A 27,729-nucleotide genomic window follows, 5' to 3' on the forward strand; every position below is an offset into this window, starting at 1 on the left:
GACCCATTTTCAACAAAAAACTCTTTGGAAATAATTTAATTTCTTCAAGCCAATAAGCCGGTTGGGTATTTCTACTCTGATGATGTAAAGGATCTTTTTTTTTTCGATTCCTCATAAAGAGTTGTTCATTTCAGTTCGAGCATGTATTGCGGGGTCACACCCTTCCAGAATGCCGCCGGTGTTTCGATAGAGAATTTTATGTCGTTGCTTGACTTTTACCTTAGTGTTACAGTTTTACAGTTTAGGAGTGGCTTATTCATACAGAAGAAGGGTGCGTGCATTGGCTCTTGCGTTGCGCCTCTTTTGAGCAACATTTTTCTATCGATGTTAGATCGGAGCGTGAAAGACAAACTGGATGCAGATAGAGTATTGGAGGTTTTTCTCTGTGTGGACGATTGTTTTATTGTTCTCAAGAAACAGGACCCACGGTCCTATCTAAGCACTGTAAATGAGGTTCTGAGGATTTTTAGCGAGGACGGGAGTGGGTTGGAATTTACGAAAGAACAGCCGGAATGTAACAAATTGCAGTTTCTCGACTTAGAACGCTCTATATCTATAGAAAATGACAATATTTGCTCGGTGTACCGCCCTCGGGCCCAGAAAGAGTTTCTTTATTATGAATCAGCACAATCCAAAACAGTGAAGCGAGCCATTGCCACCTCGAGTCTGCAGGCGGCCATGGCGAAGTCCTGTAGCCATTGCATGCCAACGAGTTTCCAACTACAGATGGTGAGGCTTCAAAGTGCCGGCTTCTCTCAGTCAGTCCTGACAAGTGTAGCGGAGTCGCTTCTTAGAAGTGCAAAAGGCAAAAACAGCAAGCAGGCCAGTCTTGAAGATCAGAGAATAAGCCCAGCAGTGGTACCCTTCTCGCACCGGGTAGCCCATAACTTGAAGAAGGTAGCATCAAAGTACAAGGTTCCTGTAGTTTCTTCGGCTCCCTGTAAGCTGGCCACTTTGTTTACTCGCATTATTACGCAGAGAACGGGTGAAACTTGTGGGACTAAACATGCCTGTAGGTATGTAGTTTGCATAAAGGGGGTAGTTTATCAGATACCCCTCACATGTGCTAAGGTTTACATTGGTCAGACGGGGCGCTGTTTAAATGAAAGGTTAAGGGAGCATGAACGGTCGATGGGGCCGGAACAATTTCTAATTAGCCGCTTCATTGCAAGGGCTGCGGGGGGGGGGGGGGGGGGGGGGGGTATCGTGCAGGCCCATCTTTGAGGAAACCATGGTCGTAGGTAGGGGCCGCGAACGTGTTGCTGGCGAACTGGAAGAAGCATTTTTGATTAAGGAAAGTGGCCTGAATTGTGTCAGTGATGCGTGGATCTCTCTGTATAAAAGCTGAAGAATGGTTTTTAGAAAGATTTGCATGACTAAGCAACGATTGTACGAGTATCGGCTTTTTTCTGCTGTGGTCGCTGGTGTTCAGTGCTTCAATTCAGTTTTAATATGTTAAAAGGTGTGTTCTGTTTTCTGGCTTTTTCATATCACTTTCGTCGCTTCGGATTCCCGCCGCAAGGGCACCTTGTGTAACGAGGTGTTGGTGCTTGGCGCCACCACGGACCCCTAGCCCCCATACCGAAGCTGTCATCCGTACCGTGGCGATAGGTTGAAAGGTGGAGGGAAGAAACCTTGAACGGTGGCGGTCGAGGAAGTGGTCAATCCTCGGCCGATGGGCTCCTTGTCTGTCTACCAGGCGGGGAGTCCCGGGACCTTCCTCTGTGTATAAGGGTGAATCAGAGGCGACAAAGTATCAGGAACCCTTAGTTTATACATGCCGTATGGATAAATCTGCAAAAAAATCTGATCGGCCCCCGAAAAGGGGTCGCACCGATGTGAAGAAACTGAATCCACAGAAGCCAGAAACGTTTGCGAAGTTTTTTATGCTTCACTCAAACACTAATGTACCGGTAGCCAACCTATCTGCATTTGTCATCGCCAACACCCTAAAAAGTTGTGTAGGCAAAGACTACAAAGCAAAAAAGCAACGAACCGGACACCTCCTTGTAGAAATAAACACAAAAGAACAGAGCACCAAACTGATGTCCCTACAGAATCTTGGAGAAATGAGCATACAGGTAACCCCGCACCGCACCCTGAACCACTCAAAGGGCGTCATATCTGAATATGAACTCCTACAGAGTACCGATGCTGAAATGGAAGAAGAACTAGCCGAACAGGGAGTAATAGCAGCCCGACGAATAACCATCCGGAGAAATAATGCAGAAATCAAGACAAAACACATTGTCTTAACCTTCAATACCACAACTCTGCCTGACTCAATCCACGCCGCATACCTCCATTGTAAAGTCCGCCCATACATACCGAACCCGAGACGATGTTTCAAGTGCCAGCGCTTTGGACATAGCATGTTGGCTTGTCGCGGTAAACCAACTTGTGTCACATGCGCAGAAGATGCACATACAGAAGAAAGATGCGAACGCACACCAAAATGCATCAACTGCAATGGCGCACATGGCGCGTACTCCAGGTCGTGCCCAGTCTGCAAAACAGAAAAACAAATTATAACTATGAAGACTACAGAAAACCTGTCCTACCTTGAGGCAAAAAAACGCGTCTCTTTCCAACAGAAAGGGACATACTCTGAAGCGGTGACGCGGGGACTGCCGCCGCCTTCAGTTTCTGTCGGCACATAGGTCTATCCGGTGGACCTGGTGTCGACACCCAAGTCCCCACCACAGATGTCGGTGACACAGTTCACAGGGCTGAAACTTTCGCGAGAAGACCACGCGATCCTCGCCGGAGGCCCTCAGGCCCCACTTTCAGCAGCGGCATCCTCGGCGACAGACACCTAGAACAGCTCTGCTGAACTGGACCTGTCGCCCCACCCCTCTAAGAAGGCAACTGCTGGCCCAAGAGACTCTGCCCCTGGAGCAGAGCCTGGTTCAGTGGTGCCAACAAAAAAGACAAATGCGAAGGCCACGGGCCATCGCAAACAAGAAGCATCCTCCACGTCCACCGTGGAGGAGATGGATGTCCGAAAGTCCGCTGACATCTAAAACACACGCATCCGCGGATTCTCCGCGGAAATCCGGCGCCACGAAAGTGGCGATGGATACAACTCCTGGTTCGCCACCGCTGCAGCGGCGGCGAGACTCCCTAGAGAAAAAAGGGAAACCACGAATCACTGCTCCTGAGAATAAGTAACTTTCCCCAATCCCCAACTTATCACAATGGCGTATCTAATACAGTGGAACTGTAGAGGTCTACACAGAAACTACACAGACATAACCGATATGCTCAAAACAATGGCACCTACAGCTGTGTGCCTGCAAGAAACGAACCTTGGGCCACAGCACACAAACATCTTCAAAATATATAATATTTTCCGGAAAGACCGAGTACAATCTAGCCGACTCTCAGGAGGCGTCGCTATCATTACGCAAAGCGATGTCCCTGCAAGAGAGGTATCATTAAAGACGAACTTAGAAGCGGTCGCAGTAAACATCATTAGCCATAAAACAATAACAATATGCTCTGTGTACATACCACCACGCAACACAATAGCCATGCATGACCCAGAAGAACTTCTGGAACAGTTGCCAGAGCCATATGTAATAATAGGAGATTTTAACACACACTCCTCATTCTGGGGAAGTGAGCATACTGATTCCAGGGGTCAGCTCATCGAGGATTTTATTCTTTCAAATAACATATGTTTAATGAATACGGGAAAAGCAACGTACTGCTGCCCCAGCTCTGGAAAAATGGCGTGCCTAGATTTAGCGTTTGCATCACCATCGGTTTTTAATGATTTTATTTGGGATGTTTTAGACGACCCTCGGTGAAGTGATCACTTACCTACGGTTTTAAAGCTAACATCAGCGAATTCTATCCTCCCTACGAAGCCACGGCAATGGAAAATTCATCTCGCCGATTGGGCACTTTTCAGAACGAAGGCCACACTAGAAAAAGAATATGCCGAAACCCTTACGATAGAAGAAATAAATGAAAAATTTTTGACATGCTTAACATCTGCAGCAATAGAAGCAATCCCACAAACATCTCAAATTGCACGAAAAACACATAAAGTCTGGTGGTCAAATGAGTGCACATTAGCTAAAAAGCAGCAAAACAACGCTTGGGGCAACCTTCGCAGATATCCCACTGCAGGGAACTTGCTCACCTTCAAAAGGGCTAGAGCCAAAGCACGATACATTAGACGCAACGCAGAAAGGGCATCATGGCAAAAGTACATATCCTCCATAAACAGCTCAATATCATCAAAGAAAATGTGGGAGCAGGTACGGAAATTCACTGGAAATTTTACTCCTTTTACATTTCCAATGCTAACAACACCCGGTACTCAAACAACATTAGAAGATCAGGCCAACATATTGGGTGAGCATTTTTCCAGTTTCAAGCGCATCCAACTACACACACACATTTCAAAAGCACAAAACAATAGTAGAAAAACAAAAACTTCCCTTCAGAACATGCATACATGAAGACTACAATCAGCTTATTACAATGCAGGAACTAAACACAGTACTAACATCCGGTAAAAAGACAGCACCAGGCCCAGACAGTATACATTATGCCATGCTTGCTCACCTCTCTGAGACTGCCATAGAAGCTCTCCTAAAATTTTTCAATAAAATATGGATGAGTGGAGAAATCCCCCATGCATGGAAAGAAGCCATCATAGTACCCTTCCTAAAACCTGGCAAACCACCAACTAGTCCCACCAGTTACAGGCCAATAGCACTCACTAGCTGCATAGCAAAATCATTCGAAAGCATTCTAAACATCAGACTAACCTTCATACTTCAGTCTCGGCAACTTTTAGATATACATCAATGCGCGTTTAAAAAGACATGTTCCACAACCGATCACCTTGTCCGCTTCGAGAACACAGTCCGGGAAGCGTTCATCCACAACCAGCACTGTATCGGGGTCTTCTTCGACCTGGAGAAGGCTTACGATACCACGTGGAGGTTCGGTATCCTCCGTGACCTAGCGGACCTAGGTATCCGCGGCAGGATGCTGGGCTGTTTGAGCGACTTCCTGACCAATCGCACGTTCAGAGTCCGCCTAGGCGCAACCTTCTCCAAGACTTTTTTCCAAGAAACTGGTGTACCCCAAGGGTGCATCCTCAGCACGACCTTATTTGTCATCAAAATGAACTCCATAGGAAAAGTAATTTCAAAATCCATCATGTACTCAGTTTACGTAGACGACCTCCAAATAGCATGCACGTCTTCCAGCATACCTACCTGTGAGCGGCAAATACAAATAACAATAAATAAACTGGCTACCTGGGCAGATGGAAACGGATTTAGATTTTCCGCTCAGAAAACAGTAGCGGTTCTGTTCTCTTTGAGACGAGGCCTACAGGTCGACCCCACACTATGTTTAAACCAAACCCCATTACCGTTCAAACAAGAGCACAAATTTCTAGGGATAACTTTCGATAAAAAACTCACTTTCTTGCCACGTATAAACAGCTTAAAGAAAAAAGCTTCCCAGGCCCTCAATGTGCTGAAGATACTATCAAGAAAACGCTGGGGGTCTGATAGAGCTTCCCTGTTACATATATATCGTTCTCTGGTTCGCTCTAAGTTAGACTATGGGTCCATAGTATATGGCTCATCAAGACCGTCCTACATAAAACGACTCGATCCTGTCCACAATCTTGGTTTAAGGCTGTCTTCCGGTGCTTACAGAACTTCACCAATAACAAGTCTGTATGTGGAAACTAATGAACCTTCCTTAGAAGATCGAAGAACTGCACTAACTTGTACATACATCCTCAAAATCCTTTCTCAGCCCAAACATCTCTGTTACCCAATTGTCACGAAATGCCCATCCCGAATACTCTTCAACAACAAGCCCCATGCGATTAAGCCGTTGCTGTTGCGCTTCGAAGAAAAATGTCAAACTCTGAATGCACTAAAGGAAATCAAAAATATTGCCCCAAGACACGAAGCGCTACCACCATAGTACACTCTTTCACAGTGTGTGACGTCACACTAACACGCCTCAGTAAAACCTGTACGCCACACGACCATATAATACAAGAATATCTAGCACTACAAGAAAAATACAGAAATTACACGTCATTTTATACTGACGGGTCAAAAACTCATGCTCATGTAGGAAGCGCAGTAATACAAGGAAAAAATGAAAATGCAGTACGACTGCCCTCATGTGCTACAGTTTTCACCGCGGAGTGTTATGCCATTTGTGTTGCGGTACAGAAAATAACAAATGAAAACATCAAAAAGAGCATGATTTATATAGATTCACTGAGCGTCCTTACAGCATTAAACTCCAAAAATGCCACGGAGCCACTGATTGGAAGCATCATACACAATATAGTAAAGGTCACACCACAAAAACATGTTATAAATTTCTTCTGGGTTCCCAGTCACGTTGGCATTAGGGATAATGAGAGAGCCGACACGTGTGCTGCACAAGCCAGAGCCATGGAGGTGAAACATGTGGGTTTGCCTCCGAGGGATTACATGAAGTTAATGCATAGCAAACTAAGAGCCAAATGGCAAGCTTCTTGGGAAAATGAAAGAAACAACAAGCTGCATACTGTAAAGCCTATTTTGAAAGAATGGAAATCATGCCGTCATAAAGAGCGTTTTATCGAAGTAATTTTATGTCGTTTACGCATAGGTCACACACACATCACCCATAACTTCTTATTAACAAAAAAAGACAAACCTGTGTGTGAAATGTGCGGTGAGGAGCTCACAGTGAATCGCATTTTAATCTCTTGTTCGCATCTCGAAGAACTTCGAAAAATATTTTTTACGGTATTTTACAATGAACACATTCCATTTCATCCCGCATTGCTTTTAGGCGAGCAAACACTCGTCGAGTTTTCACTTGTTTGTAAGTTTCTAAAGAAAGCCAATGTTTTAAATTTAATATAATGTAACTTCTATACACTTAACATAACATCATCTAACCTTGTGTTTGGCGCATGATAGCCATAGTTGCTTATGCGCCATAAAACCCCATATAACTAACAAATCTTCGGATTCCATTAAAACAGGTTATTTTGGCCTTATACACCGCGTCACATCGTTTCGTTGTTTTCCTTTTTGTTTTTAAAGAATCACCAACTCTCTTATCGCTTTTGACTCACCTCGTGTGAAAGGGTTTCTGTTATCGCTTTATCATCTTTTACCAACTTCTGACATTTGCTGCAGCTGATAGGTGGCGTGACGATGACCGTATATATTCCGAATGTCTTTCAATAAAGAATTCAGTTGTCAGTAGCGTGTCGTCCTGTCTTTCTTTCTCGTGATTGTTTTTGTGTTGCGCTAACTTTTTTCATAAACTATGCCCCAATTCGCCCAGCAACAAGTTTTACTTGAGTAATTTGTATTTCCATAGGCTGTCGCACAATTCTAAGATGACAAATAGTTATCATATCTACGCGGTTTTCTGTGTACAAGCATGGAAAGGTATGTGTAATGCTTGGGGATCCAAAGCCCGAATCACGATATGAGAACCACGCCATCAAGTACATATAATGGAGGAGGAAACTTGTTTATAAGATCCCCTCACTGCAATAGTGTTTAAACTCGACAAACGGGAAGATGCTATAACGGTAGCCCCAGAGAACACAACTTGAACGTAAAAAAACTCGGTGGTTTCTTGGCATTGTAAGAGCTATGGTTACCAAACGCTCTTGAACTAAACGAAGTTTCTTGCATGCGCCAAAGACACGCTTATGACAGAAATACCCAAGATTTTCTTATTTAATTTTCTTTTTTCTAGAGCTTTAGGTAAATATGTCAGCACACTCCTTATAAAGAGCTCGACAAACACGTGTATGTTGTTTTTAGAGCGCAGCTCTTTGGCGTCCGTTCCTGGGTTTCGCGTCGTCGTCGGCGTCGGCCTCGTAACCAGCTCCGCCCCCCTTTCATCCCCCCAGCGCTATCGGCGTCAGCGGCATCAGTCAGTCGCTGCTATCTCTTCCCTCCTCCCTTTATCGTGTTGTCCGCTTGCTGCGCGCGCTTCTGCCCCCATCGTTTGCCGCTGGGTGTACACGCCGCCCCCCTCCCCCCTCTTCCTGCGAGTCTCCGGTTGTCAAAGCGCCGGCTCGAACTTAATTCGTTTCTTCGCTCCTTCTCCAATGCAACCCCTGTGCGGTGGCAATCAGAGAGCCAGATCGGTGGCGGCGGATCTGTATATCAGAAGAATGGCCTGAGGGGCGAGTTGGTGCATGATGAAATGAACGGCGGCGCAACAAGAAGAACACAACAAGAGAGGGGACACCACATGCGCACACTACCAACTGTTTATTGCATGGAAAGGTGGCATATTTAAACATACAGCTCATGCATGACACTCATCGCATTATCTGTATATGTGCACCGCCCGAGCCGAAATTGCGAATACGTGTGAAAAATAAAAAAAAATTCTGTGATAGCGCATACATGTGTTGCTCGATTTCTTTGCCTCAATCTATCGAAAAGGTGAAACAGCTTATTTGCTGCGCTCAAATTTCGCATTAGGAAGTAACGTAATCGTCGGTAATTTTTTTTTGTGGAAGGTGATTCTTGCCGTCTTTTCTGCAATTTTCATGTCTTGATAACACTTTGACTGGGATCGCTTTGTCATTTTTGGCACTGTTCTGCTACGAATGGTTTTAACTATCTACACTGTTTCCTTGTTTTCGTCTTTTTCCTTTTTCTCTTTTGACGCAGCCTGGCTAAGAGATATACGAACCTTCGTTGATGAATGCAGGGTATTTGTTGTTTATTTCAGGTTATCAGCCGGTTTCAAATTGATCTTCTCGTTTTTTGCTGTTTATAACTGTGGTGTGTCCTGTTAATAAGCAATGGCTGTACGTAGAAATAAGTTTTATCTTATAATCGTGCGATAGATGTTTACCGCGGGTGACGGTTGTACCTATATGCTATATCCCTTTTAAACTAAATAAATCTGTTGATGGTCAGCGCCCATCTTGTAAGTACACTTGGTTGTCGTCTACGCCATTACGGCTTCTAACAGTTAAAGCAAAAAGCAGCTTTCTTTATTAGCATGCATAGATGTAGCCAGCAGCAGCAGGAACGAAGACCCCCGAAAGCGCAACACGGCTGGCAGCCATGGGCACCTACGTGGGGGCCGAACAATTTGACGCAATCACAACGTTACGGACGCTTCGCCCAGTTAGCCTTTTTTTTACAAAGAAGTAATTGATTACCAGTAATCGATTACCGAAAAAATGTAACTAAGTTAGCTCAAACGTTACCGCCTGAAAAAATAATCGAATTGTTAAAAAATTACACAAAACTGTAATTAATTACAAGAAATTAATAACGTACAACTATGGTTAAGTTTGGATACTGCGTTCGCGGTTGGCTTTGCGTGTAGCTGTTTCTTGTCGCTGCTCATGTTGTCGTTGCCGGTAGAAACAATTATTTAGTTTCATATTCACTACTTCAGTGCAACGGCGACGGAAGAATCCATGTTTATCAATCAATCAATCAATCATTTTATTCAGGCATGAACTTGTGTGCACAGTACATGCCCACGAGATGAGACAAAAGGAAGAAACTGCTGGCATTCTTCCTGACGAGGCCTCACCCCGGGTCACACATCAAAGACAGAAGGGTGATCAGATTCATTAAACCTCAACAAACTCTTTAGTTCAATTTTCACTGTAGTTAAAAGTTAATCGAGGCACATGGCATTACAAGGAGAAAGGAAAACGACCATTAACTTTACAATTCGCAACACAAAGTAAAATATGACAAGAATCACTGGAAACACTACATATCACAAGTATTTGATGGGTCAGTATATTACGCATAAAGAGCATCTTCATTTTATTTTTGAATTGACAAGTGGTTTTACAAGTTCCAGCTTCGCCAACTATGGAAGGATACACATTGCAAACTGCAGAAATTTGGTTATCAATGTGTTGGGTGCGGTAGTTTGTCCGGGCACGACTGGAAATGAAAGAAGTGACTCGTAGACTATAGCTTATGTTTCTTGGTTTGGTTTAGTTTATTGGGGTTTAACGTCCCGAAGCAACTCAGGCTATAAAGGACGCCGTAGTGAAGGGCTCCGGAAATTTCGACCACTGAGCTTATGTTTCTGTTCGCGTACTTGTTTCTGAAAGATGTGATGTCCTGCTTTATTTTATGATAAATATGAACAGCAACAGAAAGCTTACAGCACAATGGGAATGGAGGAACATTGAAGGCCTGTAATAGGCAGTCGCTCGAGGAAGGATTAGGAGAACACGCGCGCACAGCTCTCTTTTGTAATGAAAATAATCTCGCTGTGTCAGTTTTGTTGCAAGTGCCCCAAATTAAATTGCAGTACACCAGCTGTGAATGGATCAGGGCAAAAGCCGTACAGGCTTTTTAGCCTGTACGGTGTAGTGCCGGAGCTCCCATTTCGCTGGCTAGCCTCTCTGAAAACAAGCGCTGCGCACCCGCCGGCGCTCAAAGCAGGCCCAGACTTTCTCGGACAAGTCGCGACATGCAGCGTGACTCATCCCGTCGCCGCGGCGCCGACACGGACCCTTCCTCCTCTCCTCCTCTCCGTCGGTGCGAACTCCCTCGACGCTCGCCGGCTCTCGACCATTGGTCTAATTTGAACGGTGGCCAGTGATTGGAGGATTTGAACGGCTGGCTGCCGTAACCGTTACCCGCGGCTATAAAAACGGAGCCGCACTGAACCCGAGCAGCAGACGGGCAGCAGAAGAGCCATCACGCCGGAGCTACGCTCGCCGCCGGGGCCGCTCTCCTTCTTTGTGCTAGCCCGTGGTGCTCTTGGCCCTTGTATCATGTAAAAGCCCTTGTACATACTGTACATAAAGTTCATTTGACTCACCGTCGCCTCGACCGTTTCCTGGCTCGGACCCACAGTCCCAACAGTGGATGGCAGCTGCGGGATCGACCGGCGTCAGCTACCTCGGCGCGGTGAGTGCCTGATGTTTTCCCCTCAATTCGCCAGACTGCTCTAGCACACGTCATTGTAGTCTAGAGTAGGGCTGTGTGTGTAGCACTGTAGGAGAGCTTTGCTGTTTCGAGCCAAGTCGGAGCGCTTTGAAACGAAAGCTGGTGCAGAGGGAGTAAACGAGGCGTTTTGGAAAGAATTACTTGCGCGTGTCATGCTAGTAGCGCCATAGTAGTGAACGGCAAGGGAATTCTCAGAAAAGAGCAAACTGCAAGAGGCTATTGTGCGCGATGGAGAACTACAAAGTGAAGGAACTCATCGAAATTTGTGAAGAGTTGGGCATTGATTTGGGCCCCGCAAAACGAAAGCATGCGATTCTTGAGATCATGCGAAAGGAGAATGTAACGGCTGAGGAAGCCAATGAGGCCTGGGAAGAGATCACAGAACGCCATGAGCGCGAGGAGGCAGAAAAACAGAAGCAGCTTCAGAATCAGCCAGGACAGCAGCTTGGGCATGTTGGTTATTCATTCTTGATGGAACAGCGCAAAACATCGGGACAAGAGACAAGCGCTGACTTACAACTGGTTTTTATTTCGAAGAAACATTGCTTCTTATACCTTCTTCACCCTCTCAAAAAGCACATGCGTCGCAACCATATCGTTCAAGCGTCCACAAAAAAGCATAAGACAAATAATCACAGATATTTATAATCACATTTTTAACATGTCAAATTCTTTCTTAGTGAAAGCAACAGACGGCGTGCTGACACAATCGTCGCCCAGACTTGCACGAAAAGCTGGCGTGAATGTAGTGATGACTGCTCCTAATAAACTCAAAAGTCTGTGCAGACGAGTCAACTCCGATCCGACCAAAAAGAAGCAGGGATGCACGATAAAGCATCGAACCCCCTTTGTGGAGTGCACCGAAGGCCTTGTTTATTCGTTGCCAGTGACTTGCGGTAAACAGTACATTGGGCAGACTGGCAGGTGCATGAATGAAAGGCTGCTAGAACACAAAAATAATTTCGAGCAAGCTTGCAGGAACCTGGGAATCCATTGCAGAGATTGCCCTTCAACTAGTTGTGCACCGGTTTTCCAAAAATGCAAAGCTTTGGCTAATCACAAAGACCAGTTAGTCAGGGAAATAATCGAGGCAGCTTCGATAGCAAGTCTGGGCGACGATTGTGTCAGCACGCCGTTTGTTGCTTTGACTAAGAAAGAATTTGACATGTTAAAAATGTGATTATAAATATCTGTGATTATTTGTCTTTTGCTTTTTTGTGGACGCTTGAACGATATGGTTGCGACGCATGTGCTTTTTGAGAGGGTGAAGAAGGTATAAGAAGCAATGTTTCTTCGAAATAAAAACCAGTTGTAAGTCAGCGCTTGTCTCTTGTCCCGATGTTTTGCGCTGTTCTATCAAGGAAGAGCTTCAGAATAAACGACGTGCTCGCGCTAAGAAACTGATGGACCTGGAGTTTGAAGCACACGAGATCTTTTATGAGAGAGATAGAACATTGTTCGCTCTGCGTAAGACCAACGGTCATCAGCTGAGAGACAGGCCGCAGCCTTTCGTGATCGCCGAAGATATGGCGAAATATCTTGCGGAGTTCGAGCGCGTCTGCGAGAGAAAGCGCGTTGAGCGGAATGGTTGGGCACAGAAGTTGGTAGCCCTGCTTTCCAGCGAAGCGTATGACGTTGTCAAGCGCCTGTTGGACGACGGCTTGGCGGACTACGATGAGCTGGAAAGCTTCTTACTGGCGAGATATAACGTGTCACCGCTGGACCTTCGCCAAAGGTACTTGCGAGAGAATAGCACCCCATCGTTTAACGATTTTCCGTACCAGTTTAAAGCCGACATTTTAGAGTGGCTCGAAAATGCTGAAGGGTCGGAAGATAGTGACGCAGAGGTAGAGTGCGTAGCTGTAGAGCAGAGCTGCCAGTGCGGCACAGAGGAAGGTAGTCCGTACGTGGCAGATGTAACTGCTGCTGTAACATTGGGAATTGCCCCGCATTCGCCAACTGAGAAAACCTCTACACCATCGGTTAAGGTAGTCACAGCATCGGACGATGCACTAACAGAGGTCTCGCCCATTGAGATTGTGGCGGAGTTACCGGAAAGCGAATCTCCTAGCGTGTCGAAAGCAGGAGAAGTTGCCGAACAGGGCAGAGAGGACGTCCGTCTGGACATTAGTGAAAACACTTGCGCCGACGCAAGCGAAGTAGATGAGGACGGCACACCGTGTTGTGCAGCGCGTTCGGCAAACATGCAGAAACCCGAAACTTACGATCAACGGAAGCAGGCGCATGGAGAGTTTGCGGAGGCTGAGTTGTGCGTTAGTGTCTCTGGCGAGGAATGCAAAACGAGTCCCGTGCTTTCGCACTGCTCTGAGCTTTGCGACATTCCAGAAAGCAGCTGCAGTAGCGGGAACACCGCGACTGAGTGCACAGCCGACCCTCAACCGAAATTGGCTGAAACGCGTCAGGAGCATGACGAGAGCTGCATGTCAGCAGTAATGTCAGTAGAAAACACTGGTTCGTCTGCGCCTGAAGAAACTAAGGTGCTGGACGACAGTGGAGAACAGAACGTTCCAGACGACATAGGGGCGGTAGACGTCAGCCCGTCCGAGAAAGATGAGGACGAATGCGCACTCAGAGACGCTGACAAGGAAGAACGCAGTTGGGAGGAGGCTAGTAAAGGCGCCAAAGACAGGCCTGATCTAGGTAGCACATATGAATCAGCTGACAATCAAAGCGACGTTGTCAGAGAGCAGAAACTTAGGCGACGGAAGCAGAATGTGCTTTCACAGGCGAAAGTGAAAGGAAAGCTCACAATAAAAAGCTGCAACCGGAAGGAAAGGCACCGCCAGTTCAGGAATGTGAGCTATCGCCACAAGGTGATAGCGAAACAAGAGAAACAGTGCTGCCGTAGAAAGGAGAGGAAAGGCAAGCTCAAGAGAAGAGAGCTGTCACCGAAAGACGATGGAAGGCAGGCAAAAGAAAGAGTGGTGCCGCCGAAAGATGAAAGGCAGGCATAAGAAAGACAGGCGCCGCCGAAAAGAGAGAAACGGCAAACGCGCGAAAACGGGTTTTCACCATCGGAAGCGCCAGCGTCGCCGGCAAAATGACTTCAGTAAAGTCAGTCACGTTGTCAGCCCTGAAACTAGCGTCAGAACCAGAGCTAAAGAAATGTGCGAGGCATTACTATCGCGCAAAGCGAAGCACATAAGTGTGTCGGGGCACATAGGTCTGGGCAGTAGAATAAACTGCAAAAAGAAATCGTGCAAACATTCGCGCGGAAAAGTGCACCAAGGCACCAAACCGAGATTCAAGAGAGCGCTGCCCGGGAGGCGAAAAATTAAGGAGCGGGACAAGTGTGAATCTTGCCGCCAGCACAGAGAGAGCGAGACGCGCAAAGGCACGTGCTCTCATGCGGGCTCTCGCTTTCCGCTGCATTCACGGGAGAAAGCGCGCTCCCATAGAAAGCGGCACGCGCGCGGAAGGAAAGCGCTTGTACGGCTCAAAGAGCGAAAGATTGTACGAGGCCGCAGTGACAGGGGCAAGAAAATTGCCAAGAAGAAACCGTCTAAGCGCTCAGCCAAGCACAGTTATCACGATAGAAAGCCGCGGTTCGAAATGACGCCACTTAGTAGGCGTAAAATCAAAAGGCCGTGTAGAGGCGAACTACACACCGAGCGGAAAGGCAAACGGATGCGCGAGAAAGTCAAGACTCGTGCAAGGTCTGACTTGCCCCTACGAACAGAGAGAAAGAAAGAACGGTCCCATCGGAAGCGTTGCGCACTCGCTATGGGACGTCGCGACTGGCGCGCGAAGCGCAAAGAAAGGGACAAGTTGCCAGTCTATGAAAGCGAATCGCTCTCGTACTGTAGCTCCCGTAGAAACTGGAAAGACAAGTACAGAGAGAAAGAAAAGCGCGTATACCGCGAAAGAGGCAGAGACATTAGCTACCGCGGTAGTAGAGAGAGAAAGAAAAGCGCGTCTACCGCGAAAGAGGCAGAGACGTTAGCTACCACGGTAGTAGAGAGAGAGAGAGAGAGAAAAGCGCAGCACAGCGAAAGAGGCAGAGTCACTAGTTTCCGCTGTAGCGGGTGTCGTTTGCCGTCCGTTAGAAGCGAGGAAAACGCGAACGTAGACGCACTAAGCCGTGTGTTCTAAGGAAGGCTGGCTTCGCCTCCTCGTGACCTACATTTTGTCTCTTCGCGAACAGCTGTTTTAAGTTCGCTCGTAGATCGGGGAAAAATTTATGTCCTCATTTGTGGCCTCAGCTGTGTGTTCTGGCCGAGTGATCTCAAGAGAGCGAATTTATTTTGCATTCATTTCATTCCGTGTGTTTCATGTGTTTGACACTTTGTGTCAAACACATGAGTTAATTACTTTTTTTGAGTTAATTACTTTCAAGTTCTCGTATCCCACATGCGTCTCTTGTTGGAGAGGGAACAAAAAGGGGACAGAAATGTAGCCAACAGCGATTTGAGACTTTAAGTCTGGTGTATTGACGGGTGACAGAAGGCACTTGCTCGTGTTGGGTGTTGCCTGTTGTCGGTCGGTTCTTGGCAACATGCAGAACGATCAACGACCGATGCTGAGAAGGAAGCTCTTCTGAAGGACCGAGCGTAGCTGATCCAGTCACCTGGGCGACAAAACTGCGGAGCAGTGATCCTGTCCTGACGAGCGGGACCTGTTCACGGAAAGGAGCCTGGAGCTACCTGCGGCTGAACACGGGACGAGAACTTGGAGGTGCCTGGCGTACGAGCGCGCCCCGCATCCGAGCCACGCGGAAGTAGCTCGTCTTCGTGGCGCATTGTCTGGCGGCGGTGGTGCTGTAGTGCCGGAGCTCCCATTTCGCTGGCTAGCTTCTCTGAAAACAAGCGCTGCGCACCCGCCGGCGCTCAAAGCAGGCCCAGACTTTCTCGGACAAGTCGCGACATGCAGCGTGACTCATCCCGCCGCCGCGGCGCCGACACGGACCCTTCCTCCTCTCCTCCTCTCCGTCGGTGCGAATTCCTCCGACGCTCGCCGGCTCTCGACCATTGGTCTAATTTGAACGGTGGTCAGTGATTGGAGGATTTGAACGGCTGGCTGCCGTAACCGTTACCAGCGGCTATAAAAACGGAGCCGCGCTGAACCCGAGCAGCAGACGGGCAGCAGAAGAGCCATCACGCCGGAGCTACGCTCGCCGCCGGGGCCGCTCTCCTTCTTTGTGCTAGCCCGTGGTGCTCTTGGCCCTTGTATCATGTAAAAGCCCTTGTACATACTGTACATAAAGTTCATTTGACTCACCGTCGCCTCAACCGTTTCCTGGCTCGGACTCCCAGTCCCAACAACGGGCAGCAAGTACCTGATGCGATTTATCACACCAATAGATCCAGCTACACGCAAACGGACGTGATTTACATGGTCACCCCAGCCTAGATCACTACGAAAGAATACACACACCTAGGAATTTATCAGAATTTACGGATTCAATCAATGTATTGTTGAACTGGAGTTGGATGGGATTATCTATAGGCTTATTTTCGGGACGGAAAATGATAAACTTTGTTTTCTTAAAATTCAATTCCAATTTGTTCACTGCAAGCCACAACATAAGTTCATGTAGCCAGGAATTTGAACGATACTCGAGTTCATGAAGATCTAAACCGGAAACGAAAACGTGCGAGTCATCTGCATACAGAGCAATGGTAGAATAATTGGTTTATTGGTGTCTAACGTCCCGAAGCAACTCAGGCTATGAAGGAAAATGGTAGAATAAGATAAAAAGTTTACTATATCTTTAATATAGAGTGTAAAAAGAATGGGCCCCAGTATGGATCCTTCAGGAACGCCAAATTTTATTAATTCTGCTTCGGATATGGCATCATTTAGTCGCGTGTAGTGAGTGCGGTTTGACAAATAGCTTTGTAGTAACCTGTGAGGTGTTCCGCGGATACCATACGCGTATATTATGATGTAGTATGTCGTGCTTAATTGAATCGAAGGCTTTGGAGAAGTCAAGGAAGACAACAACAGTGTAGAGCTTATGTTTAATGTTATGGATAAGACTGTTTTTTATTTCGAGCAGAGCTAAATGTGTGGATTTGCATGGCGGAAATCTGTATTGCTCCTTGCAAATGATGTTGTTGGAATGCAGGAATTTATATACCCTCGAAAAGATCACTCGCTCAGCAACTTTGGAGAACAAAGGCAGCATAGGTATAGGACAGTAGTCATTGCGATCATTTTTGTTGTCCCCTTTGAAAATTACTGTAACACGGGCAGACTTCATTTTATCCGGGAACTCTCCTGTAAGAAGCATTTGATTACAAATATGCACAAGAGGAAGGGCAATAATCCTAGCAGAAGCTTTTATTGCTAATGCACTTGTTGAGGATTTGCGGGGTCGCAGCGGAACACCAGAGAGACGAACAGCGTGGCTGGCTTCTAGTTCCGAACTGCCCGTGCCGGGCGTGCGCCCCGAGCACGCGCTGTCCATCTTTATTTTCTTCTAGCGCGCGCTGTAACGCCGATCTCAGCGCCGGCGCTTTATAGCGTCGCCGGGCGCTATAGGGCCCCCCGCCTAGACGGAACGGCGAAATGTGCGCGCCGACGGGGCACAGATGGAGGTCACACGATGGAGGGAGGGTCCGGTCAGTTCATGTCAGGGTCCGGGAAGAGCCGTCGGGTGGAGTGCGCGGGCTCAGGTGGACGAGCCTGGCTGCTTCGCAACGGGCGAATGATGCTGGGTGCCGAGTTGACAAAGGACATGGGGGCAGGGAAGGCTATGGTCGGGCCGTCACCGACTGTAGTGCTGCCCGCGGACAAAAGTGTCGTCGGTGTTGGAACGTTGGAGCCGGTGTCGGTGGGAATCTGGCACGCCGAGTACGTCGTCACAAGCACAAGAGCGGGCGAATCGGCTCCGTGGACTGACAGAAGCTGTGCTGCGACAGCAGCAGCTGTAGCAATATTTGGCACAGGTGTGACCGGCGACACAACGGTGAGAGCCGTGACGATGGAAGAGGAAGTTGCAGGGCTCGATGTCAGGTGCTTGGGTGAAGCGGGATCGACAGTCCGGAGCGGTTGGCCAGGGATGATGTGCGTGGGAGCATGGTCGGCGGTAGGTGGGTGCAAAAAGGTGGTTGCAGTGACAGGCCGTGCAGCTGAGACTGCTACATCAGATGGCTGGCTCGGAGCAAAAGACACAGCTTGTGGATGGACAACTGCCGCACTACTCGGTGTGGGTAGCTCGACCATTCGTTGCCGAAGGTGGCTCAAGTCCGGCACCAAAGCAGATGCTTGCTGCGGCAGTGTGGAGCTGCCAGGGTCAGAATCCGAGAAGCGATTGACCGTACTGAGGGCTTGGGGTGGGGCCTCTTGGGCAGGCGGTGTGGCCGCCGGGTTAGTGGGGCTGGTATGTGGCATATGCTGCGGTGGCGGCTTCAACCTCACAGCAGAGGCCTGCAGAGCTGTTGGCGGTAGTGACGAGGAAGAATGAGATGCCGGAAGCCTCGGCACGGCTGCTGCCGCTGAGTCGTCCTTGGCTGCAGGAGGCTCTGGCGACAACGCCACTGAAGCGCAAGGAGGCAGAGCCAGAGACGCGGGTCGGATAGTAGTGGGAGCAGGACGCGAGGCGGAGCTCGTGCGGATCCCACCTGGTGTGCCGTCGAGAGAGACAGCCGGGCTGGAGATGCTGGACGGGAGTGGCGGCGATGCGGCGAGGGGCTGCTGAGGCGGGCCGGGTTCTGATGAAGGCTGCGTGGGCGCGAGCGAGGCCGGTGCAGGGCCAGAGGCTGGCGGCGGCGAAAACGGGTCCGCTGCGTCGTAGAGCGGCGGCGGAACGTAGTAGGCGCCGAAGTCCGCCAAGACAGCCGCACGCAGCTCATCGTATGGCCGGCAGCCGAAGGCAGAGTAGGTGAGCCGACGCAGGAGGTCGGGCGGGAGGATATCGCAAAGGACTGCGTGTTTAAACGGCTGGATGGTGATGCCGTTCAGGTACATCGCAGCCTCCAGTTGGGCGAACCACCCGCCGACGCCTGCAGGCCGGAACGCCGGGAGCGGCGGGTCGAAACTTGGGTGCTGCCAGTACGCCATGCTAGGACACCGCTGGGTAGAAAGCACGGTTCGCCGGGTCACCACTGTTGAGGATTTGCGGGGTCGCAGCGGAGCACCAGAGAGAGACGACCAGCGTGGCAGGCTTCTAGTTCCGAACTGCCCGTGCCGGGCGTGCGCCCCGAGCACGCGCTGTCCATCTTTATTTTCTTCTAGCGCGCGCTGTAACGCCGATCTCAGCGCCGGCGCTTTATAGCGTCGCCGGGCGCTATACACTAATGCCGACTGGGCGCACATGCGCTGTATTTTTATCGCACACAAAGTGATTTGCCGAAAAAAGATTGAGTCATTTTCCTTCGTTCTTTTCCTGCATTGACGCACATTTTTTTCTTCCGTACGTCGGAAGCAGGTTGGCATGCGCCTGCTGCGAGGCTGCGGTGATGCAGCAGTGAGGCTGTGGCTCCCAACACACAGTTTTTTTACCCCGAAGAAAATAACGCGACTGCGCTAAGGCTCCCGCTGTACAGAAAATCCGGCGGCAGCGTTGTGTCGAGTAAATAACGCAACAGGTGATGTCAAGCGCGGATAAATTATGAGAGGACTTGTAACAGGAATGAATGTTCGACGCAGATATGGGAGTAAAAGATGGGACAGGCCATTGTTCTGCGGTGGGCATAGGCAGGCTGACAATGATCGTACGTTAAGGTAAACTTTATTCAGGATTCGGGGTCGCGGTCCTGCCGACCACTCTACCGGCTAGGCACGTCGATTTTGCTGAGGTACAAGAGGAAGAGGGGGACGGGGAGGGGGGGGTGGGGCGATATATGTGTTGTCTTGGCTTAACTACACAGAAATGATAATATGGTTCAAGAAACTAGTGAAACGGGAGCCCAGGACCTCGCCACAAAACAGATCTCCGGCTTAAGAGAGAAGCACGAACGTAATGTAAAAACAATACCGATAATCTCACAGCTATCATTACGGAGTAGCAATAGAAGTAGGCGGTAGCTTGGTTCGACAGGATACCGGCACACTCTCACAGGACACAGTGTTTCAGAGAGGATTCCACAAAAACTGAAGGATAAAAACAGCGCGAATGCGATGATTGGATTGCATCGGAAAACGTTTACTTCGTGAAAATTCAGATGTAGACGGTCCGCACTGCATGGCCTCCAGCCCTTGGCTAGCGGCTGCCATAGTGGCCCACTCGATGGCCACGACTTGAATTCCCGGGCCCGAGCTGACCACACCGGCCTCCCATTGCTAAAGAGAAGGAATTTTTCCTAGATCCTCCGGTGGAGGTTCTTATTTACATTACCATAATATGTGGTCATACGTGGCTGCTTCGCCACAGAACCTGCACTCGTGGTGAAGGTGTCGGGTGCATTTTTGTCAACAGAAAGGGGATAAGAAAGGACCTCGTCTGGAGACTCCTGCAGGGGGTCTCTCGCGCCTTATCCAACGTTTTGTCAGGTTGTGGAAATTTGTGTATTTCCAGCTTGTAATGGTTTGTGACATCGTGGAGAGATGCCAGCCCCTCCTTGGAGTAACCCATATAAACAAACAACCCACCTGCTCGATTGACGAAATTTTGAGTCATGTTGTGGGCCGCCTTGTTTACCGGATTCCCTAGTGAAGCCGAAAGTTGAGCAAGTTTGATAACGTTCATGATGTAAAAATAGCGCAAATGGAAGACAAGGGGCGGATAGGAAACGACGCAGACAAGCGCTAACTCGCAACTGAGAATTATTGCTGACACGCGCAATATAAGGTAGTCACTTTAAAAACATAAAAACAAACACAACCACACGCGGTCCCTCTTCGAAAGACCAAGTCAGAGGGAAAAAATGGAATTGAAGCCTCAGGCGCCACTCATCGCTGTGGAAGGATCAGTTAAAAACCGTTATCAAAAAAAAGGAAGTCAATGCAACGCTGAGGCTAAGAAATCAATTTCACAGTCTGCCAAGTTAAAGGGGTAGAGACACCAAATTTTTGTGTTGTATCTCTGGGTTGTAAATAATGCGTAGCGATTCAGTGAGCATGGAACACCATCTTAGAAGCATGAACTCGCATTATATAATTAATAATCGTATTATTTGTACCCAGCAGTTTCGGTTTCGGTTCGTAGTTGCCAGGTTTTGCCAGGCTCTTTCATGACGTCAAAAACCAGACAATGCGTTGTCACGTGAGCCCGGAAAGCCGTGACGCCGTGTAGGCATGTCGTCTGCTTGACACGCACGTGGTGCGCGTAAACACGGAGAGCCGGGAGGATCGCGGGATGACGCAGACGAGGAAGAAGACGCCGCGGTTCGAACCCCGACAACCACTTCATTTTTGATCCGCTGGCCAGCGATTCCGAAGAGGAGGCAGGCGTCAGGCCCGACGCAGCTCAGATTGTGCCAGCGAACGCCGAGCGTGTAGGCAACGTCAAATGGTAAAGGCGCGTTCACACTACGCCGACGATCGGCCGATTTCAGTCTGGCGATGGTCGGCGGCAGCGATTTTCGTGCCGTCGGCGCGTCTGTCACACTGCGCAGACGCCGACCGAGCACCCCAAGCAACGCAAAATGTTGCTTAAACGTTATCTGAATGTTCAAGAATGTCGGTGCAAAACGTTGCCTTCATGTTGCTAATGTCACTATTTTTGATCACCAGATAACGTTACACTTCAACGTTTTTGCAACGTTTAGAGAACGTTGATGTGATGTTATGTTGACGTTGGATCAACAAGAAACGCCCAGAAAAACGTTGCTTCTACGTTGCCTTATTGTATTCTGTTACATTGCATGCACATTCCTCGGGCAGCAGCTGGATAAAAAGCTAAATGAGCAGTACTACCTGCGTGCAGTATGTGCGGTGTGGTCACAGCTGATAGAGGAATCATGCAAAAAGCGTGTCTGCTGCCTTTTGTCAACTGCTACACACATCTCTATATGAATGCAAATCACCTGCCAAAAGATGGTAAGTAGTGATCGTGCACTTTTAAGGCAGACTTGCACTACTGACTTGTTACTTGAAAGATGCAGGCACAATAGTGCAAGAATTACAAATGATACACATGTTAAATCCACTGAAACATTTATTTGACACAATTATGCATCTTCGTCATCCAGCACGCGAATGAGGTCACTGAAATAAAAACACACAAATTACTAATATTCAGGTTTGTGCACTGAAAAAGTAATGAAGAAACAAAAACTTAGTTTGCAAGATAGAATTGTACTGTGTATGGAGTGTGCCAATATTTTTTGGATTACAAATACGAAGGATAAAGCTTGAAGCAAAGACACCCACAAATTTTTTGCCCCTAAAATGTGCTACACCATAGATCGCAGTATAGTAGCATTTCACACTTCTTACAGAGAAGTACAAATAACAAAACAAACATTCTTGGTTGCCTCTATGTCCCATGCATTTTAACTACCTCTACTGCCCCACACAATATGCCTCATGTTCGGCACTAGGCTCAACACTTAGATGTCAATTGGCTGAAATCAATACAGAATGTGCCGTTTCTAGTACAATGCAGAAGTTCTTCTAAAGAGTTGCACATAAGCCTATACAATTAACCCAGCTTCCACACGCAAATCGGGAACATTGGCTCTGACTTGCCGTTTTTTGCAGCGCGCCGGTGCGTGGCGAAAGTGATCGGCAATGTCATGCCTAAAATCCACTTCTTTCCCAGATGGGCAAGAGAGCCGAAGTGAAGCTGCAAAGACACAGTATCACAGCATTACACAAGTAACACTAGAAATCGATACCTGCTACAGTTCAGAACTGCACTTCTACAACTTCTGTTACAAATTTCAAACATGTACACACTGAGATGCGTACCTTTTGGTCTGTTATATGCCTCAGCACATTTACTTTTGAATTATGTCCTAAAAGAAACTGTTCTGTGGATTTGCCTTCCAGAAAATTATAAATTCATGAAGCATGCTTTTCTTCATGACTCCTTCACGACAAACTATAAAGTGTTAGAATTATTGTGATATGATAAGGGCTTTCCACAATAAAACACAAAATTTGTACAAACCAATGATAATATTCATGAGCTTCAACTCCATGAATGGCCTCTTGCCCTTCCTGCCAGTCAGGCAATAGCCTTTGGCTAGCTCATCGGTAATGGCCCTTTTCATTAGCTGCCGCACTACGTCCTTCTGGCAAGAGCCTCCAATCAAAGCCAGATGGGAGATCTGAGAACATTAGAATATGTAATAAATATTTATATTTTGATCTAGTCAGATACAACTCAAATAAAGCAGCATTTCCCCTAAAAGGTCCCCCACCAGTCAATGGAGTCAACTGATTGTCATGACTCCGGGGTTAGTCCATTTAAGTCGCTGTTAGCCGCCTTTCATGTGCCACTCCCTGTAATGTCATTCACTGAGGTTAACCACGACGTCCTGAAAATCAGTCAACGCCAATGGTTGGAGGGGGATCCTTTGAGGGGAAATGCCGCTTTTTTCTTGAGTTGTGTCCGACTATAGTAACTATAAATGACTCTGTACACTCAGAACAATTGGTTAGTTAATGAATGAAAACATGAATCCTCATTAGTTACTTGACCCGCAAGTATGTAACTGCCTTGAGCATATTTTTCACAGTAGAAAGAAGGCAGGAAGATGGGATTCATGACAACACATAAGAACAAACAAGGGTTGAGAAGGAGCCTTAGTCCACTAGTCAACATTTTAACAAATGCTCATATTCATCTGGGCGAGTGCGTTCATCACTTGGAGCGGTTAAATAGAGCCTTCACTTCCTTCAGGAAGAATTACAGGCGAGGGAATGGAGTTCAGGGAACGGCTAGGTGATTAATGTAAATTAGAAAAAGGTATTGCACAGACATTGGAAAAAAAGGTCAGCTTGACCTGAACAGAAGTAACATAAAGAGGCTCCCCCACCAATGATGACCACACTTGCCCAGATGGAGAAGTTCTCTTGTTGAAATGTTGGCTAACGAACTAAGGCTCCCCCTCAACCCTCGTTTGTTTTGTATTGTACATATTTTGTCACAGGCAGTTTAATCAAATAGCCCATAGCGTCTTCTGCACCTCCCCCTTCCTCCCTTCAAAGTGGGGCCATTGCAGCTGGGATTAGGTCTCAGCTTCCAAATGCCACAGCAGTTAAGCCACCCTGCCTCATATATCATACATTAAGCCTTCATGTCCAGAAGACCAACTTCAAGTGTTCGCATAAGGCATCATTTTCACAAACGACACCAAATGAAATAATCACCTGTATTTGAAATGAAGAAAAAAAAACAAATAGCACTTTAGGTTTTTAAGCTCATACAAAGTAAAGAAGCACTTGCCAAGGTCTTTCTATTTTCTGTATCATCCAGGAGGCACTCCAGACTCTCAACTTCTTCAAAAGTTGAAAGGGGCAAGAGCTGGAGGACTTCCAAGCTTGCTGAGGGCACTGGTCGTGCATTTCCCTGGGCGTTTTGAAGACGTTGCACACTTTCTGTCAGATGATCAATTTTTTCTTCCACCTTTGCCAGCATTTTTAAGGCATTTTTCAGAAGCCCTGAGACAGAAATGCAAAAAAATAAAAAAATACACTGAAATAACGACACAGCAAAAATGAACTGCTGCCTAGAATTCCCTAATTGACCAAATTTTAGTTGTACTAACCTAGGAAAGCACCGCAACACAGAAGTAACCATGTCCACTAGCAATTTTAGTTACTCTTTCAAAATACGTTGCGTATTAGATGCTGATTGCAACTAAGTAGAGGCACAAGTGTTCACCTTGTATCGCACTTTCCTCTTGACCAGGCGCTGCCGACACTGCTATATTTCTAGGAGCAGGGCGGGCAGCAAAAGGCATCTGCTGCACAGGTTTCTGACCAGCTGCAGGAGCATGATCACTGCTGTCAATGCTGTCATCGCTAGAGATGAAAGATGTCACTTTCCTCTGCCTCTTGTTCTTTGGCACTTCACTGTCATCCTCAGACTCTACAAGGTTAAAAATGGCTAAAGTCATTAGTCATTTCAATAAATTAGTGAACTGGTAAAGTAATGTTCATGAACAGTAGCGAAGCATATAACAAATGTAGGACTCAATGAAGCATGCTGGGCAAACACACTTCAGCAGTGGTGGACGCTCACCTGCGTAGAGGAGCTTCTCAGTGGGCCTCCTAACCCTCTTTTTCGCATGCTCATCATCCGTTGTGAGATCAGAGACTTCTTCAGCCTTCTTTTCTCTTTTTTTGGCTTCCCAGTAGGTCACTACATGCAAGGATTTCAGTATTTAAAAACCAACCACATTGAATGGGGTAGCTAAAAAGCAATTCAGTAAGCAACACAGAGGTTCGTAAAAGCAGCTCTGACATGCGATTAATAACAATAATGCGATTACAATACAAATGTAACGCTAATCACTGAATCAAGATTTCGGAATGTTTTGCCATTTCATCTGAAAAGTTTATAACACTGAAATTACAAACCCAGCAGCTCAGAATGCATACTCCAATCTGAGGCATTTGAGGTGCACAATAAATAAATAAATAGAATAATACACTAACGAAAGAAGACATACCAGCTTCGCCCAAAACGCGGCATTTATGGGCTGTCCATGCCTCTCCTGGCTTCTCGCAACTTTTTATTGCACTTCGGCATCGGGACGGATTCCTGTAGGGCGGCCAAAGTGCTTCACCATTTTTCACCCAAGCTTTGGGCACTGCAGCCACTCCGTCACCGCTGGCAAACTCCACAATGAAAAACATCCTGCGAGAACAAAACGTGATTAGCTAGTATGCAAGCATGCCCACAGGCCTAACTGCCAAAATAAAGACATTTCAAACTGGCAAGGATAGAAAAATAAAATTGAGCAACGCTTCATAGCTGTTACAACTTGCTGGGGGCTAACTGGTAAGAATTTTTGCGGGCGCTAAATTGCATTAAACGGCCGCGCAGACTAATGAAGCAACATAAGCTAAGTGCATGCCGATTTAAGGTTTTAGCATCATGTCGCGATTCTCAAATAATGGGTGAGAAGAATGTTCAAACATCGTAACAATCCATCTCCACCATGTGTTATGCGTGGGCAGCGCAGCAACGTTATGCTCACACTGCAATAAGAATTTTTGTCGGAAAAAACACGCAGAAACGCGGATGCCATTCAACCGCAGCGGGAAAGAAAAGAAGTGCTTAAATGTATGGCCACCCGTGAACGACAGCATGCTGACTTAACTATGCCTACGAACTAAAAACAGTGCCTTCAAATCAGTAGCACAAGTATAATATGCACTCACCTGTAAACTATTGCACAGCCCCGAAAAGTCAAAGACGACGTTCAGACCCTCAAGCTGCAATGCAATCGATGCAACTGCGAATTGAGCGCGCGCACATGGTCACTTTGGATTGGATTGGATTGTCTCTTCTTGTCCTCTGTGCTCATGACAGCATTTTTTTTTTGTCCTGTACGTGTAAAAGCATTTCAATTGTAAAAAAAATCTGTTTTTTTTTGTGTTTAGTATTCAGTACTTTTATTTTTAGAGATATTTCTGTCATGTAAATATGTTTTTTGAGTTTACTGACAAAAGTATTTTGTCATTTTTTGGCTTAGGTGGTTTCTAGCTTAGGTAAAACGCAGCCAAGCCAAGCCAAGCCACACGGGCATGCAGTTATGGCGGCGACTATCCGCTGCGTATAGCTGCGCTGCAATTTTGTGCTGACGAGTGCATATCTATAGCCGGTGTGTGATATAGGTGTTTTGAAAGTGCATTTGTATCTTCCCATCGTTTCTTTTCTGGTACTCCTCATGCACAAGCCTACCTTGAGCAAATGCTCGCGTTGCTTGTACGCGAGCCAACTTCAGTGCATCATAACTAGCATTGTGTGGATGTGGATGTGAATTTACACCGACTGTTCCCGGAATATGGAGAGGATTAAGCGAAGCCTCGTTGACGTTGGAACTAGACAAAAATTCAGGCGCAGAGCAAGCCAAGTAGCAGCACTCTGTCCATCTGATGAAGCTGCGATGCAGCCAGAACCGTCCACAAGCCGTAATGCACCGGAGGCAGACGAAGAACCTCGTGAGACTGAGTGTGTGTTTCACGAATATGGGTCCGGCGACAACACTATCAACGATGGGGAATTTGTGTCTGCACTGCCCTTAATTGATCCACGAGCAAGTGGCGAAGTTTCTGAACCTCCAGAATTTTCGGCAAACGAGAGCAGCGAGAGTGAAGCGGATTTAACGCCGACAGTACGCGACCAGCTTCGTACGTGGGCTGTGAGTGGTAACATTTGTGCCGTACAAGTTACTAAGCTTCTAAAGATCTTACAACCATACCACCAAGACCTGCCTTCTGACGCCAGAGCACTGTTGCGTACTCCTCGTTCCAGCACAGTAACCATCATGGGCAACGGTAGTTACTGCTTTTTCGGGGTGACTGATAACATCCTTGAACAATTAGAAAGTGGCTCCATACCGTTGAACACTTCAGTGATCTCACTGTCGATAAACGTCGATGGTGTTCCCATATTTCGGAGCTCGTCGAAGCAGTTTTGGCCCGTTCTTGTGCGAGTTGAGGAGAGCTCAAGACATGAGCCTTTCCTTGCAGCTCTATACATGGGCGACTCTAAGCCCGAGAATGTTGAAATGTACATGCGAGACGTGCTGAAGGAGCTTGCTTCACTTCTTGAAGTTGGATTGCAGCATGGTGAGGCTATTTATGCAGTGGTTGTGCGTGCATTTGTTTGCGACATGCCTGCGCGGGCTTTTCTTAAGTGCACTAAAGGACATGCAGCATACTTTGCTTGCGAAAAATG

General features: G+C 47.3%; 2 protein-coding genes across 2 annotated transcripts in view; one reads left to right on the forward strand and one right to left on the reverse strand.

The window, feature by feature from the left end:
• LOC149337831 (putative thiopurine S-methyltransferase) overlaps nucleotides 1-27,729 on the forward strand; it is a 142,783-nt gene that overhangs the window by 94,143 nt on the left and 20,911 nt on the right. The window lies entirely within an intron of this gene.
• Nucleotides 24,037-26,307, reverse strand: LOC149337832 (uncharacterized). Its single transcript, XM_089554959.1, has 5 exons — nucleotides 26,208-26,307; nucleotides 25,493-25,680; nucleotides 25,063-25,182; nucleotides 24,703-24,909; nucleotides 24,037-24,479 (listed from the first exon to the last, which is right to left on the reverse strand). The coding sequence occupies exons 2-5, from the start codon at nucleotides 25,677-25,679 to the stop codon at nucleotides 24,226-24,228; spliced, it is 768 nt and encodes a 255-aa protein (XP_089411085.1). The 5' UTR covers nucleotide 25,680; nucleotides 26,208-26,307; the 3' UTR covers nucleotides 24,037-24,225.

The sequence above is a fragment of the Amblyomma mixtum genome, chromosome 7 (genome assembly GCF_055824585.1).
Source record: "Amblyomma mixtum isolate Tamu chromosome 7, ASM5582458v1, whole genome shotgun sequence".
NCBI lineage: Eukaryota > Metazoa > Arthropoda > Arachnida > Ixodida > Ixodidae > Amblyomma > Amblyomma mixtum.

Bases quoted from the DNA above. Each gene is read 5' to 3' on its own strand.
- LOC149337832 (XM_089554959.1), bottom strand. From the start codon at position 25,679: ATGTTTTTCATTGTGGAGTTTGCCAGCGGTGACGGAGTGGCTGCAGTG. The intron at 25,183-25,492 runs GTATGTCTTCTT...CCTTGCATGTAG, and splicing joins CCGCGTTTTGGGCGAAGCTG to TGACCTACTGGGAAGCCAAA. The intron at 24,480-24,702 runs GTGAACACTTGT...TTTCTGTCTCAG, and splicing joins AGAGGAAAGTGCGATACAAG to GGCTTCTGAAAAATGCCTTA.